The 17,502-nt window shown below is 39.1% G+C and overlaps 1 protein-coding gene across 6 annotated transcripts in view; it reads left to right on the top strand.

Annotated features, from left to right (window-relative positions):
• The first annotated feature begins 921 nt into the window (after window positions 1-921).
• The window catches only part of LOC107377601 (protein EFR3 homolog B), a 38,984-nt gene continuing 22,403 nt past the window's right edge, over window positions 922-17,502 (top strand). For 4 of the 6 annotated variants that reach the window (XM_015947314.3, XM_070543223.1, XM_015947313.3 and 1 more), the window contains exon 1: window positions 2,102-2,413. In XM_015947314.3, the coding sequence (XP_015802800.1) occupies window positions 2,320-2,413 (94 nt within the window). In that variant the 5' untranslated portion in view covers window positions 2,102-2,319. Of the gene's footprint in view, window positions 1,078-1,480; window positions 1,623-2,101; window positions 2,414-5,803; window positions 5,944-17,502 lie in introns of those variants that run through there. The other 2 variants (XM_070543230.1, XM_070543233.1) reach the window with 2 other exon arrangements.

The raw sequence follows: 17,502 nt of genomic DNA, 5'->3' as shown, positions 1-17,502 counted from the left end.
AAGCTTTATGAGTTTTTTTCTTAATTATGTGAATGTTGAACAACCCAGTGAAGTTTGAATGTATTCTATTTGTTTGCTAAACATATTCACTGTTTTTTTTAATTAATTTTGAGTAAACATTTTTAACGAAATCAAAACTCTCTTCTCCACTAACCGATACCACTTGAAAGCTCAGATAAAAAAGAAAAATGACAGAAAAGAGAGAAATAAAACTATGGGAGTACTCAACCATTCATGAAACATTTGTTTTCCGAACAAAGATTCCTAGAGCTATAATGCAGCAGTTAATTTAGGGAAAACTGCAAACATGTAAGCAATCAAGCAAAAGTTCTATGGTTATTCCAGCAGGATAACACCCTGTTATGTAACAAATGAGTATTAGTTGGTCCAGGTCTATATCTTATTGAAGATGACACAATTAGGAGAAGAATCAGGCAACATTAAATATGGACTGCTGAGCAGCTAAAATCAAGTATGGATGCAGAATTTCGTTGCCAAACAGCATTAAGCAGTATAATTAAATGTGCAAACAATTAAAATGTGTAAGTAAAAGGAAGTCCAAGTAAAAACATAAATGAAAATCCCTTTATCCTTTCCAAATTATTATTTTTTAATTATATATGTAAATGTTCGTGCTGATTCAAGAATTGTCTATTTTTAAAGAAATTTAAAAGTTTGGTAAATGCACGTCCTAATTAGCAAAATTAATGTCTAAACCGTCTAAACCAATTTCATATTCAAGTAATTTGTCACATTTCTTGATTTCTGTTTATTTTAGTTAACTACACCGTCAGATATCAATTAAAAACTCTGTAACTGTTATTTTTAGATTTTTTTGTTATTAATTATAAAAATTACAAATCTTGACTTTCTATATTTTAATCAAATCTAGTAGACCAGCGTTGCTGTTGGTGTCTAGTGCTGGGCTGTCACTGCTAGCTTTTAACACTTGGGAGCTAAGAGGAAATCACGCTTGCTGAAGCTATTGGATGATGCCATGGTTTAGCTGAACTCAAAGTTACATTTATTTATTCCTCGTTTGCACTTAAAGGATTTAGATTTTTTTAATATTTCATGGTAAGCTACAAATGGTTGTATTCATATACGCCCTGATAAGGATAGCTGTGATGTTAGCTACGCTCGTTAGCACACCTTGTAGCCCTGGTAAAATTAACTAACAACAATAAATGTAGTTTATTTTGGTAAATAGCTTTTTATACTTGGAATATAAAGTTTCTGTTTTACTGTTTACTACCCGTACAGGTCTACGCATCGGTGGTACGCGTTGTTATGGTGACAGGAAGCTATGCTATGCTAGCTTTGATTAATTTCTATCACTTGTAAAAATTAAAACCCCTCGTCTTGGCAGTATTTAAAATTAACTTTTTATTAATCAAAGTATTTTAGAGTTAATTCAAATATATTCATGTTTAAAGAACATCTGCTTGCGGTTTAGCTAATTTTCGCGTGCAAACTTCAGCAGGCCGAAGACAAGCCTGCGGTTTTCCTTATTCTCGACGTCCCGGTGGAGGCTCAGTTCAGCGCGGAGGCACAGCCCGACTTTCCGTCTCTTTTAAGCTGGAGGAACAACGCCGCCTCGTGACTGAAACTCAACATGACAGGTGAGTTACATCCAGTTGCTTACATTTTCTCCATCACATCCGAAATACTTCATTTATTTCTTCCAAAGGATGGAAAAATTAAAAAGTAGAAGTTGTCAGACAGATCAAAAAGTACCACCTTAAAGAGAATGTTTTATGGGTGAAAATGTACCTTAGTATTCCAGATGTGTTCGATATGCCTAATCCTACAGGTGGATATTATATGAATTTACACAGACATTCCCAAGCAGATACTTTCTCCTCAGTTGCACCCACACACATCCAAGGGCACATTCCCAAAACTCCAAGCCCACTGACTGAATGGCTGTCCCACGGTATCCCAACTTCTCTCCTCCCTCTTCTCTTTGTGGTTGGATAGTAAGGTCCATTGTGTCTCTGATATGTTTATTAATGACTCACAGTGGAAGCAGAGCTGCTATTGAAGGATTTGCTGCTAATCTCCATGCTAATGCGGACAACTTGCCTATGTACTGATATGCACGACTAAGGAGCCTTGGGGCAGGGATGTAGAGGTTTGTGTTCAGAAAAGGCTTGCGGTGGATTTCTGCAGTTGTCCTGATTGAAGAGGGCGTAAAGTTAAGTTTTTGTTATCTTTAAAAGTAATCGGTGATCTGAGGTCTGTCAGTTTGAGTTTTATGTAAAAGTTTTGGCTTTAGTTTTCACTGAGTTTGGGAAAGAAATTAGTGTGTGTGTGTGCATGGCTGAAATGCCCTTGCCTGCGCCTGATGTCCCAGCCAGTCAGAGGCTGGCACTGGACTGCCGTACCCTTCTGGACCATCGCGTTGGCAAGGGTGAGAAAACAAACACCACCTCCTCTGTTCTTTCTTGCTCAGGAACATGGACAGAGAAAAATTTTGTTAGAAATTATTTAATATTTATGATTTTTTTAAAAAGCGTCCTGTAGCTAATCAATATTTTCTTTGAGAATTCAGTTTGACTGAGCTGCCTCTATGTGATGTTCAAATAACTTAATGTATTGATTTCTTCATTTTGATAAATCAGACAAGTCACTCAGTAAACATTACTCAAATAAAAGAATTTTTTTTAAGGATTTTTGTAAGAGGAATATTTGATATCCTATCATGGTGTATTGATCAAAACTGCTGGCATGCAGTCGCAAAGAAGCTGCGATGAAACCAATATTTATGAAATGTGATAACTCACTATTAAGCCAGCTAAAAAGCTCTAGATGCTTTATAAATGATTTGATCTAAAATAAATGTAGGTTATAGTACAGCTCAATGACTATTTTTTATAGGTAGTCGATCCATGAAGAAAAATTTTTGAATCTAAATCTGTTTTTGCCATTAATCCAGATAAAATGACTTCCAAATTTTTCTTCGACCAGTCTCGATACAGCTCCCTCTCTGGCAGCTCAGCTCATCCATTAACTGTAAAATCAAACTTTATGATTCTATTAGTTTTAGCTCATCCTATAATCTGTGACATTTTTTCATAGTTTCTTTTTAAGTGCTTGTGGTGAATTTTGAAATTCATGCTATATGGCACCTAACCTTTTTACTTTATTATCGTTGTTTGTTTCCCTTTGAAGTTTTCTGTTTAGAACTGTGTTAAATTATATATCAAAATCAGTTTTGGGCTCTTGTAGTTTCAGGTTTTTATATCTGGGTAAGTGAGTATCTGAACTAGCGGTTGACCGGTATTGGTTTTTCTATTATCGATGCCGATATGTAGAGGTCATGGTCAGCCGATGGCTGATATGCGCTGACCATTCGTGGCCGATAAGATGTTTCCACCTCTGTCGCATGCAGTGTTTCCTCTACATGGGCCGAAATTCTAGCGCTATGGCTATGAAATCAAACCCCCACCCCCCACCCCCACCCCCAGCTCTCACAGCCGATGTTGGTACAAGATCTGCTCGGGTGCAAGATCGGCTCAGGGTCCGTCGACTGCCCATGACGTCAAAGTAGTTGATTGGCTGAACATGAACCTTACGGAATTACGTAATTACGTTACGTTGTTATCACTTTATGTTGGTCCAGGCAAATTTTTCTGTTGGAAAGATGGACAACTTTTACAAAGAAATCCATCATTACCTCTTTGAAAATACACTTTTAGCATAGAGCTGCATGTATATTAGGGCTGAACGATTAACTGCATGTGCAATTAAATTGCGATGCGACAAAAGGAGATTTTCTAATCGCAAAGGCTGCAATTTGGTAGCAAGTGGTTAGCGCAATGCTAATATACATGGAAAAACCCATAGGAATGCTAATGCTAATATCACCGATTACATTCTTACAAATTATGAATTAGAAACGTGCCAAATGATTACATTTGGAGTCTAATAGAAAGTAAAACTACCATCAATCAAATAAGTACAGACAGGTATTTTAGTAAAGTCAGAAAACTTTTAACTCCAGAGTTTTGGCTAGCAGCTATGAGCGTAACTGAACTACGCATGGACAAGATGTCAAAAACTAAACACAAAATACTTCAATAAACGGGACACACTTCTTTCCTGCAAATACAATTTCACAGGTGTTGCTAATACCTATGATCCTTCAAGGATGTGCTCAAAGAGGAGTTCAACATTATGAATACAATATAGTGTTTTATTTTACAAATACCATTATAAACACAAACTTACGTCTTAAGAAACATTATTTTAACAACAAAACTGCTAAATTCTTTCCAACATTAAAGATGTGTAGTGTATTTTGTCCGAGTGGGTTTGCCGTACTTTGACGTCATCGGCAGTCGAAGGACCCCGAGCCGATCTTGCACCCGAGCAGATCTTGTACCGACACCGACGCACGGCACTGAAACGATCCGCGCTCTATTACTTCCTTCCTTGCTCTTGTGGCAATAAAACAGTCGGGGAATAAGACTTTTAATTAAAGTTAGTGAAACAAATTAATTAACTGACCAACTATTAAAAAATTCAAAATTAATACATAAAAAAATATTTGTTGAAAATTATTTTTTATAGCATTTATTTTGCAGATATTGTTCAGGAATGTAAATATATATTTAAATTAAATTCTGCAGCAGCACCGGGCTGCCCAGGGATGTGCCTGATTTAAATTGGCTTTACTAAGAAGGTAAATCGGCCTATGCTGATATATAAAACATGGTAAATATCGGCCCAATATATTGGCCAACCGATATATCAGTCTCCCCTTAATTGGAACAATTAATCTTTAGGTCGGGATCTTTTAAAATGGATTTCCTTAATTTTTCTGAACTTTGGAGAGAGATGCTACGAGATATTTTGATACTTAAAAACCAGACTGAATATAACAGGTAAACTCAGGCCACACGCTTCCAAGACACACCCAGTTGTATCGCGAGATTTCACTGTTCAATTAGAATGAAGGCAGAAAAAAGTGCTGCCACCTAGCGGTTGGAGTTTAAATTGCACCACGTAAAAAATACAGTAAATGTTTGCCATAAATATCGATTCAGTATCATAACACTAAATATCACAACATTTCAGTGTAATATTTTCTTTCATGTCTAGTGCAATTATATAAAATTCACAATTTGTACGTAGTTATGTAATCATACATTTTTTACAGTATCCAAACTCGAGTTGGTGTGCTATTTAAAGCTGCTCTGATATATTTAATGTTTCCACAGAGCAAAGATTGTATCTTATATTAGTCTTAAAAAAAAGAAGAAACAGAAAATATATTTTGATTGCTTGCTATAAGGCATCAAAAGAAAATTTGGTGCAACGGGACAAATATTTTATAAAAAGAAAGGAAAGAGTGACACTGGCCAGAAGGGGGAGAAAGATGCATGGGAGGGAGGATTTTCCCATTTGATTATCTGGTGTTCTCAGTCGCTCCCACTTTAAAAAAAAGTCTCCTCTGTAACACATTTATTATACATGAGTTTTATGTTTGCATGTGAACTTCTGCGCCGAGAAGGAAAGCAGTTGCAGAAGAACGGGGAAAATCCAAGGTCATCACATACCGTGCTTTTCTCTGACGTCTTTTAGCCCATCTCTCTCTCTCTCTCTCTCTCTCTCTCTCTCTCTCTCTCTCTCTCTCTCTCTCTCTCTGTGTGTTTGTGCATGGCAGAGAGAGAGTGTGTTACTGTGTAATTCATAGCGTCGAACCTCACTCTGCACCAATCACTGTGCACGTTCATCTGCTTTTTCGCTCCTAACACATGTGCAGGCATTTATCCCTGACTGAGCTGCGTGTGTGTGTATGCATAAGTGTGTGTGTGTGTGTGTGTGAGTATCTCCAGTGCCTCTCAGCACAGCGGCGTGCCTGAATGAGGAACTGAAGCTGCATTAAGGAGAAATATAAATCTTTTGTGCGAGATTCCCAATCACGATCGATGTACGGTAAGAGTGACAACCTTTTTTTTCCCACCGGGCATTAATGTGTGTGTGTGTGTGTGTGTGTGTGTGTGTGTGTGTGTTCTGAACCATTGAAGAATGTGAGTAATGCCATTGTATCGCTCAGCCAGTTCTCCAACATTCTTCAAAACATGCTTTTTCCTCTTTCTTGTAGTAGATTGCAGCCGTTGTCACAGTGTAACGTCTGCTGACAAGTGCTTTATGGGAACTTGGTCTCTTACGAGGATTTATCTGATTACGTGATTAGATTGGGAGAAGACGCCGCTGTGAAGATGTGCATTTTCTGTAATACACATTTGATTTACTCATACTGTTCTTCTGTTATCGATGAGGGACTAATAATGCTTCTGAGAAAGTGAATTACGTTGTGGTGATGTAGTTGAACTCTTTATAAGTAACATTTTCTTTATGATTATAGTTGTACGTGTTTCCATAGTTACCATTTACCTTATCTTTGGGGTTACTATTCATTGATTACTGCCGATGAAAAACATGTTCATATTTTCTGTGTAAGGTAAGTGACTGGTGAAAATGGCAGTTTGGATTTGGAGTATGGATCTCTGTGTTTGAGTGCCCCTTAGCTCAATTTTAGAGGCTGTTTGACACTGATTCATAGTGTGTCAGAAAGGCTTTATGTCATAAGAATTTGTAGACTGCTGGGTCGGATATCACTTTGTTGGTTTCTTAATAATGCTTCAAAACCAACTCGGTGCGCCTCGTGGGCAAAAGATGTATATTATGTACATGTTTCTGCCATGTGTATTTAAATGGATTTGTAATTATATAAACTCAAGATGCCTCTTATATTGTCATGTCTAATACTAGTATTTCACTGAGATGTGATCGTTAGCGACTAATAGATTAAAATTTGCGAGAAAAGATGTGATTTTATTTGGTATCAAACTGAATTGGGATGGATGACACTTGAGCGAAAAGTTTTAGGTATGGTTTGGACTCATTGACCTTATGAAGTAGTTAAAAAAACATATTGTGACAGTTGTGCAAATGTACATGTTGCAATTAAGTCAGAAATTGCCCCAGACCCTGTTCACACGTAGCCAGGTATTCCTTAAAGAGCAAGTCACCCCCTACCAGAATCTTACTCCACTCCCACTTCCTGTTTGAAAAATGCAACAAATGCTGTTGCCTAGCAGACCGAGACGGCAGAGCCACTAACACACACACACACACGCACGCACGCACGCACGCACGCACGCACGCACGCACGCACGCACACACACACACACACACACACACACACACACACACACACACACACACACACACACACACACACACAGGCTCATAATGACATTGTGACATCATATGATACAAGCTAACGTTCTAGGGTGCCTCTTAGCCAATAGCAATGGCAGATTTAAATTCAAATGCAGTGCAGAGTTTTTACCTGACAACGGCACAACAGTTTTAGGCAGAAAATTTAAATTTCAACTAAAATGCACTTAAGTGCAAAACTATTGACTACACGTGTCTGCAGCACGATTAGACACACATTTATATAGTTTATCAGAAAAAATATGTCGATTTGGGGGTGACTTGCTCTTTAAGATGAAGGCAATTTCTATGGTCTAGTCCGCAGTCCTCACAAAAGTAAAGATATACAGTACCAAATTCGAAATCTCTCACCAAAGTGGAGATTAGCAAACTCTCCATTGTCAGCATTTGCTTGTGGACGTAAATAATCAGGGTTTCAGGTTTCGTAACAGCACTGCCCGTGACTAAAATACTGACGTCACATGCATGGCCTGTGTTTACACTTGTATGTTTTTACAAGCTCAGTTACTGCTCTATGTAGAAGACCACAGGTGAAGGATCATCTGCAACTTTAGCACTTTTAATGATCAAGATGATACAACACAGTGCGAACATTGCCAAAACATATCAAGTACTTACAAACAGCAAGTAACAACAGCAACTTTATAAAACCAATGACATTAGTGTAAAGGGTTAATTTACATCTACTTAAGGAACCATAAGACATAAGATTCCAAAGTAAATATGGAATCAATCTTACGGATCTTTGTGTACTTTTAACCAGAAGATTGGAACTTTTTATTGCAGGGATTATGTAACACTTCGTATTAACTGAGAGACAACAGACGAGAGTCACCTTTAAAACATTTAAGAAGATTTATTTCTAAACAATTTTAAACAAGACTAACTCTAAATTCTAAGTGAATGGATGGATCTTGGTGTGAATGAGACGTGAGATGAATGGTGTATGTGTGAGTGATGTTTGTCATCAGAACTCTCGTATCCGGAGAAGCAAGTCTGAATGATGTTGTGATGTTTTGCTCTTAAGCTATGATCGGAGTTTCATAAACACATGAGACGCCATGTTGTCCCTCCACACATACCCTTAAGATGAGACCTCCGTACAGATCCAGAATGCCAGGTCCTCAGACCCCCCTTCGGTACCGGAGCCGATGAAACAGCGTCAGCAGTACAACAGACTAGTCCTTGGATTGTCTCCAGGTAAAAAGCGACAGTTGGTTAACAGCGTCAGATGGACCCGGAGGGTCAGTGATAGGGCTGTCGCGGTAACCGCAAGAAGAAAATATCGTGATATTAAGAAACCCACCGCGCTGCATGACGTGCCACCGCCATTACCGTACTTGATTAAATCTCGCGACAGCGCATGCTGAGGGGTAAAGTCCGCGCTGATTGAGGAGACAGTACACATGGAAGATGGAGGGAGCGGTGCCAGTGCGTCAGCTGCAGCCCAGCCAGAGACCTTGGAGCAGGCAGTGCTGCCACCAGCGGCAAAGAAAAAAATGCTTGGAGACCTGCTGAAGTCACGGACAAGGACGTCTTCAGCAACCGTCCCGAAGAGAGTTAGAGCCGAGCTGGAGCTCACTCGCTACCTGCAGGAGGAACCCATTGACCCTAATGAAAACCCTCTGACATGGTGGTGCAACAACCATGAGAGATTTCCATTGCTCTCCAAAGTCGCACGTAAGTACATGTGTATTTGCGCAACAAGCGCACCATCCGAGAGGGTTTTTAGTGTCGCTGGAAATGTTGTCACCCCTCTCAGATCCTCTCTCGAACCGCATAAAGTTAACATGCTGGTTTTCCTTGCGCGTAACAAGGACATGACCGAGTTTTAAATCACAGTTATTCTTGTGCTTGAAAGTGAAATGACAGTGCCTAGGACATCTCATTTTGTATACTTTATTTTAAACTACAAAACAAAACAGGCACTTTTTTTGTTTCTGTTAGATGTTGCAGCCAAATTTGCATTTCAAAATTAAACCTCCTGAATGTTGTTTTTAAGTTCAGTCAGAGAATGCCGTTACTGCCCTTTGATCTGCATTCAATAAAGTGTTAAAAATGGCCATGTATTTTTTCTAACATTTTTTAAATGTGTAAGCACAATGTTTCAAAGGAAATATTGCCATGAGTTTAGTAATAAACAAACACATTTGCTAAGTACATAAATAAAAACGGGGTGCAATAATATCGCATACCGCAATATTGAGCTGCCCTGACTCACCGCAGGAGGAATTCCTCAACCGCGACAGCCCTAGTCAGTGAGTTCAGCTTTTATTCTGAAAGGAATCATTGCTTGGTTGGTAAAATGCAACAGATTTTATCCAGCTTGTTGGTTCTTTGCTTAAAAAGGAAGTCCGGGTGGCCGGTCCGATACTTCGCTTAGCATGCGGTGAACTGCAGTGAACTGAAGAGAACTCGGAGAACTGAACTAAGATGGCGTGGGGACTGGTTTTATTAATCTGGATGTTTTGATTTATGGTCGAATCAAAGTTGGCAGATTTATAAACACCACAGAGACTATGCCACGCTTCAGAAAGGAAGGTTCTAATTGGATGAGTAAAAGCAATGTGTCATGTAACATTACGTGTCATCAGCATGTCTAGTGCAGCTAGATTAAAGTCATATTACTCATTAAAACTTACTAATCATAACATTGTCATTTCACAGATCGGTCAACATCTTATTATTGACTAACACTTTGTTTGATTAGCTTTGTTAAAAATAGAGTTCTTTGATTTATTGAAAAGAAAGAGTCCTTTGTCTTCATTCTTCTCTTGGGCTGGAAAGGAAGCAGTTTAGAAGCAAATGCATGACCTTGAACAATATCTCATGCAGATTAGTTCTGTGTCAGAGGCATCTGAGGAGAGAAGGTAAATAACCTTCGGTGGAATAGCTCCTTCATCACATTACATTAGTTAAAATGACAAACTAAAACTAATAAAACAAGAAGCAGTAATTAGAAACCTTAATGTGCAAACTGTGTAAAAGCAAGTTTATAAAAATGAGTTTTAAGGCAACTCTTGAACATATTGGTCTTAGGGGCCAATCGTATTGGCAGAGGCAGAGCATTCCAGAGTCTCTCGGACCAGCTGCTCTAAAAATGCCCGATCCCCTCACAATTTCTTTTTAGTTGGCGGAAAGATCAACATGTGTAAATTTGAAGAACAAAGAGATGAAAGCTGATGTTTAAAGTGGTTATTGCCCACCGCCTAGTTATTCCATGTCCAAGAAATGTTTTTCGGCAAAGATGGAAATGATTTAGGGAACCACTGCCACCTACAGGCTTGGGATGTCTATGAATGGGCTTGATAAATGCACTGGATTTTTTTTGCTGAAAGCGAGGTGATGTAACCCAAGTTTTTTTCACAAATGCGAGAGAACCGCTTCATTAATAATTATTTTTTTCTCTGCACAATATATTTATAGCTGTACTATGTTAGAATGTTAAGAGAAAAGAAAAAAATGAAGCTAATTTGTTTTCCAAATTTGCTTTTGCAGCTTTAATTATGTCTCAGTTAATTTATACTTTTGTTGCAAACCCCTCCTAAAGGTGCATCAACTGTCATGAACTTGTGACTCACGGAAACTTCACTTAGAAGCACAAGGGTTTGTGACAGTTTTCCGATGTATTCAATGACTCTTTTTAAAGACCATTTGTCAATGTCTGGTGCAAGGTAATTTTTGTACGCTGAAAGAAAAAATCGGAAACTCCCTCATGAATGCTTGTCCAAATTTGTTATCAAATGTTGCAACCCAGTGAGATGCTGGCTTAACTATAATAGAATAAAGACTGACCAGATGGATATCATAGTTTTAGGATGCAATGCATTTGAATAGCTGCGTTGCTTTGTTTGTTGTAGAGAGAAACGCAGAAAAAATGTTCGTCTGTGTCACGCTCTCATAATCCTGTCAGCCTGCCCTCTGCGATATTCACCCCCTCTCCTGTTCAGCTTTTCTGAACTCGCTGACTAACACACATTGCTCATTATATTTCCTTTGCTTGCTCACCCCGGTGATTGGATAATCAGTTGCGAATTCATTCTTTGAAGATTTATTTCTGTGGATGTAAAAATAGCATGATTTTTATCTCTGTCCCTCCTCCCTCTTACATAATGGCAACCCTGAAGGACTTCATGCCTTGTATGAATTTATGAGTAGTGACTAGAGTGTGCTGCATGCAGGTATATTTACAACATGGGGGGTGAGAACAGATTAATGTGCTTTTCTTCTGTAATGTTTCTGCACGTGAGCGTGACATGTGCGCCAGTAGTTCATTGCACGGCTGAGTTGTCTTATTTCTCACAAAATCATGCAAATATGAAATAATACATTTAATATTACCTTAGTGGTATTTGTGTTTGTTTAAACAAGTATATATATATATATATATATATATATATATATATATATATATATACACATATATACAAACTTTTTTTTTCACCCCTCTTCTCTTTAATCTCCCACCCTAATGTGAAAATGTTAATCTGACATCCTGGGGAGAATTGAGAGTAATCTGTTAATGTGTCCGCCTATAGTTTAAGGCTAAAAATAGATTTGTGATTGGCTGTCTCCTTCCTGTGCTGATTTGAGGGTTAGACCCCCCCCCCCCCCCCCCCCCCCGCAGGTGTATGCTTCCCTACGATCTTCCGAGTTGGAAATTTCCTGAACTCTGTAGCAGAAGGAAGCAGAGATGTCTAGATTTTCTTGTTTTCTTTACCAGTGACTCATTCTTCTACTGCTCCAGCCTCCCAGAGTGTCCACGACCCTGCTTGCGATATTTATTAATATACTGTTTATGAGTGTGGGGGAGCTTGGCGTCTTGGTGTGTTGGTCAGCTTGTCATGCAGAGTGGGTGGAAGTCGTGAGAACCCCCCTCCATTATGCTTTCCACCGCTGTCATGCAAATCCTTGTCCACCCACCATGTAGTGCTCCCTTCCACCCCAAACCCATCATTACCAGAAACATCAAACAGCTCGCCTTAGATTTATTTATTCGTTTTTCTACACCAGCTACTCGCAGGGTTTTCTCTGCCAGCCGTGAGTTAGATTGAGTTTCTAACACTTGTGCAGAGCATTATGAAATTACAGCCACCCCCGAGGTGGGAAATGGTTTAAAGTGGTTGTGTTAAAGATATGGCGACATGTCGAGCTGCATTCATGATTACTGCCATCAGCATTCTTCAGCTGAAGCAATTTTAGTGCCTTTTTTCTGATTCTGAATTAGTGTAAAACTGTTAAGTACATTTTGCAGTTCTGCTTGCCTAAGACAAACACATGTTGGTGTCATATATTCATGCAAAACGTAGAAAATGACCTGAGAACTTCCATCACCACGCAGCAGCAGAGGAAAATGCATTTCTCTGCTCACCACAGGAATATGAAACACTTCTGTTAGCGCAGCCAGTGAGCTGGTAAATTCATACAAGTTCTGCTTTACTACAGCGGAAATCGTTTCCTTTTAAATAAACTCTCCAGTCCTACGTCACGTCTTCAAACACTTCCGTCTGATCCAGCACTAACACAGAGGACAGGACAGATTCACTCTGGACAAGAAGATACGATAAGTCACACTAAGTTGTGACTCATTCAGTTAATCTCAGTCTACTTCGCCCATCACACTTCCATCTGATGCTCCTCTCAGTCCCCCGTCGGTGTCTTTGTCACTCTCTTTTTTGTCCGCCACCTTTCCCCTCTTACACCAGGGACCTGCTGCATTTTCATTAATTTATCAGTGACTCCTACACTCAGGCCAATGCTGCAAGAAAGTGAAAGAAGGGGAGGGAGGTGGAGGAATTGGATGCAGGGGGTTTATTAGTGTTTGAAGTGATGGAGGAGGAGGAGGAGAGGGGAATACTATGTAGACACAAAGCTCTTTGAGATGAGCTCAAAGACAATTCTTGCTGTGGTGTTTAAGTGAACTCATTAAAATCAAACCATGTAGCCTTTAACTGGTTGATGTGGTTAGGGTGGTTTTACTAAGATTTCGGGGTCTTCCACTTGACCAACCTTTCTTATGGTTAGTATTACTGTTTAACCTTTTAAAGTGGTACTTTGCTCAAATTTTAATATATTTGCAGTGGTCTCTAGAAGGAATAAATGCCGTGTTATGCCAAGTTTATGCTTCTGCTGCTGTTTCTGCATCTGCGTCGGAACGGAGACACGCAATGCCATTATCCGTCCCTGTGAGGGCTCTCCAGCAGGCTTGCGAGGACAAACTTAGTTGAGCCCACTTTTCTAAACATCCATTGAACGAGACGGAGAACCCAACCTTGTGTATGGTCAGGATGCTGCTTTTGTCAACAGCACCGTCATTGTGCTCTCAAACACGTAAAGAGAGCTGAAGATATCTAGCGGCAAACATGGAGCAGCTTGAAAAATACCTCACGTAAAAACAAAAAATATAATGTTTATTTACTCGTGTCTGGAGGAGTAAAAAGATACGCAGCAAGCGTTTTATTCGAGGGTGGAAATGATGGGAAACTTTGGTTTTGGAGGTGGCGAGCGCATGAAGAGGTGGAGGAGAATGAGGGACAAATTTGTCCGTGTTAAAAAGTATTAGAAATATTAAAAACGCGGTAGTTAAAGTGCTATCTTGGACTAGTTACATGACAGGATACCACAGAAAAGCTCTACGCCCTCTGTTGTCCTGGCGGGGAATTGCTTTGCAACACTCCTCAGGAGAAGTCTGAGAGCAAAACGTCTCTGTCAGTGCGTATGTGTCTCTCCCTTATGGAGCTCACACTGAATCATAAACTAGGCTTAAGTCGTACTGTGGGGGTGGGTGGGTGGGGAGTACCGGTGCGCCTGTTTCAGGAAATAGAAGTCAGCCAGATCAGATGTTGAGCTTTAGACGACAGAATATGGAGTTTAATTTCCTGATATTTGGACATCTCACCTTGGATTGGACAACAGTAACGCAACTCTACCATTGACTCTGTTTGTGGATGTTTTATCTCCACAAATAACACAAGCCTGGAGGAGTTCTGCTGTGTGGTGGAGTTGCTAATGCTAACTGTTAGCTTCTACTAGTCAAGACGTTCTCTGATGTTTTCTGGACGCTAAAACAACAACAGCCTTCCCTGTCATAATTAATGATGGATGAATCCATTAATGTTAGTGACCATGTGACATAATTCTGTCAGGCTTTACCAGTTCTTGAGTTTTACCGTCTATTTTCTATCAGAAGCTAATGCAGGAGATAGGCGTAGGGGATTATTTCAGCCTGGTTCAGCCTGCATGAAAAACCACGGTGACTGATTATAATCAGAAATAATCATTAAAATGTTTTTTCAGTAAAGCACAACTTTAAGCACAGTTAAAATCATATTTGGTCATAATAACAGAAGAATGCAGGCAGCAGTGACGAGATTTAAGCTTTTTGAGAGACCAAAGTTTTAGTTTTGCCAGTTTGAGTAATGAGTTAAATACAGTATGTATACAAGTAAAATAATTATTGATAAATAGTATTACTTCTAGTAAAAAAGCATACGAATAGTTATTAACAACAATAACATTATTGTTAATATAATTAAAACCTAAAAATGCTTGACTCTGTAGAAAACCTTTAGATTATTAGGGTACTTTTTAAACACTTTCAATGTATTTTCAAACCTAAAGTGATGATCTTAATCACTATAACAAAATTCATTACAGTGAAACGTACCATTTGCACCATTTCAGATCTCTGAGTTGACACCTGCCTTTTATAAAACCCACATAGTGATTTGCTGTGTCCAGCCAGGGTTGGAAAATGATCCTGCATCTAAGCGATTTTTGTTTTTTCCATTTTTCAAACCTGACTAATCATTGCTGTGAGCTTTATTTAAACAAAAAGTCGTTTTTCTTAGAAAGAGGTACAGAGTTGGTTAATATATGTGTTGTTCATTTAGATCATTAATCAGGATGTGCACAGTTGGTTTGTTATTTGTTTACCACGGATAAAAATCCTGTGATTTCGAGGACGAATGGCACCAGCTGACAGCTGGTCTGGGTAATCTCGTCTCGGTTGGAGCCGGGGTGTTTCACAGAACAAGACTCCCTGTCTGTGTTGGTTTAAAGTCTGCCTTCTAAATCGGTTTCTAGTGCTTTTAAAAAATAGTGTCTCGTTGTCATCCAGTTGAGACACAGTAAGCTGTTGATGATGGGTCAGGGTCTTAAAATGTGCTTCAGTCAGTGTAACGTTGTGAAAAGTCTCTTTTTTTCATTTTCAGTTGAGACAATAAAAAGAGTAACTTTCAAATTTATGAAGGGTTCACTTAATAAAAGCTATTGCTGTTTGACACGTCGAGCCCCCCACTCCTGCACCTCATGACCCACTTCTCCATCAGTTACTTGGGGCTAAATCTGGTGAGGTGAATGCTTGAAGGCAGCAGGATTATATTTTATGGTTAGCACAGAGAGAAGGCTTTAAGGACTCATTTGGGGTTTTTGTGGAGGTTATCCCTTTCTTCATGTTTTAGCTCTCCCATAGCTCACTATGACTCACCACTGCTGAAGTCTGTCAGCCAATCAGAATGTAGCTCTATCTGGCTGCCTTCTTAAATGCAAAGTTGAAAAAAAAAACAGTGTTCAAAGTGTGTGTGTGTTTCAGTTATCTCAAGGCTGTTTTGTTTGAGAGAACGGCAGATGGAAGATGCATTTTTCTGCCTGGATTTACCTGCAATGTTTTGTCTGTAGCTACTATCTACTACTTTTTGCATGTTTTGTTTTCTTCGCTTGTCTCCGTCTGTGCTGGTGCAGTCAGAGCCACGCCAGTTCATCTTATCGTCACAAATGCTGCTGGTGGAAAAGAAAAAAGCAGTGAACCATTTCAGCAGGAAGCCCTAAAGTTTTTCTCCATGCATGTTTTTAGCCGTCACATGCAAGACACAGCTGTTACTTAGGAAAATAAGGGTACACACAATTATCATTTCAGTGTGCTGTTGAAGAGACATGCTGCTTTCATTTACAATAGTTGTGATTCTTAAATGGATACAATGCAGTTTTGGCTTAATTAGCACCTCCTAGTGCCCAGCAGTTAAACAAAAATTTAAACGTATCTCCTTGCTGTGCATTAGTCTTTTAAACACCGTAATCTAACTGCTGAAATGTCTCCCCAGCCTTCATTAGTTTCTACAGGAGCGGTTCATCACTAAATCAAACAAATCAGCTGTGTTCAGGATCTAAAACATACAGGAAGCCGACTCCAGAACCAGGCATGTCAGCTCTACTTTACTAAGTCCAACAGGGACCTGACTGGCACTCTTAAGTTACAAGTACGGTACTCTTCTGGCCACACGGGACAATGGGGGTCTAAATGACTTTCAATAACCTTGTAAAGGGTCAATTTAACAAATAATGGCTCAAGAAAATGATTTTAAAACATTAAAAAGTTGTATACTATGCCTTTAAATTGCTGGCAGGTGAGTTTTACTGTCTTTCTGCTGCAACCTTTTATAAAGTACATGTACTCCACTTTCATAATAATTAGGGCTGCACGATATTAGGAAAACCTACGATATTCGATAACATTGATTAATATTGCGATGACGATATTACTTGCGATAAATAAAAACATAACTCAGGAACAAAAATAATCAAAAACAAAGAAATTCAAAAAATCATTAAAATGAGAAAAGCAAAAGATGTGAGGAAAGGGAAAAAAATGAAAAAGGAAAGGGACTCACTGGATCCCGGGAAAAGCAGAATCAGCAAAAAGAGCTAATGAAGCTAACTCAGGTGTTTGCTAACCATCAAAATTAAGGGCCGTCCGCCTCGGGGCCGGGCATCTGACCTATGAGAACCCACCCAATTGGCCAAGTGGGTGAAGGGCTCTATTTGGTTTGTTAAAAAAATCATCATGCTTCCATTTGACTGACAGAATGCATTATGTGTAGCAAACATTTGAGCTGACCATTCATTACTACTAGAATGTTTCACCTTTTTTGTAATTTGTAATCTGTAATTTGAATTGCTTTTATTTTCTGATTTATTCACTTTATTTAACTTTGTACTGTACCATGTTCAGCGCCATGGGCTTCCTGACAGGGTTGCGGAATAAAGCTTTGATTGATTGATTGATTACGATATTTATCTGTTCTTTGCGATATGCATATTGTGCATGCTGATATCGCGATAACGATATATTTACGATATATTGTGCAGCCCTAATAGTAATAATGATAAACGACTCCAACTTGTTTGCCACCTTTCAGAGTCAAAGGACTCAAAAGCACTTTACACTACTGTGTCTGTATGATGAAGGTG

This window comes from Nothobranchius furzeri, chromosome 2, assembly GCF_043380555.1.
Source record: "Nothobranchius furzeri strain GRZ-AD chromosome 2, NfurGRZ-RIMD1, whole genome shotgun sequence".
Taxonomy (NCBI): domain Eukaryota; kingdom Metazoa; phylum Chordata; class Actinopteri; order Cyprinodontiformes; family Nothobranchiidae; genus Nothobranchius; species Nothobranchius furzeri.
The sequence above is the reverse complement of the archived record's forward strand: the minus strand, read 5'-3'. Positions and strand labels throughout refer to the sequence as shown.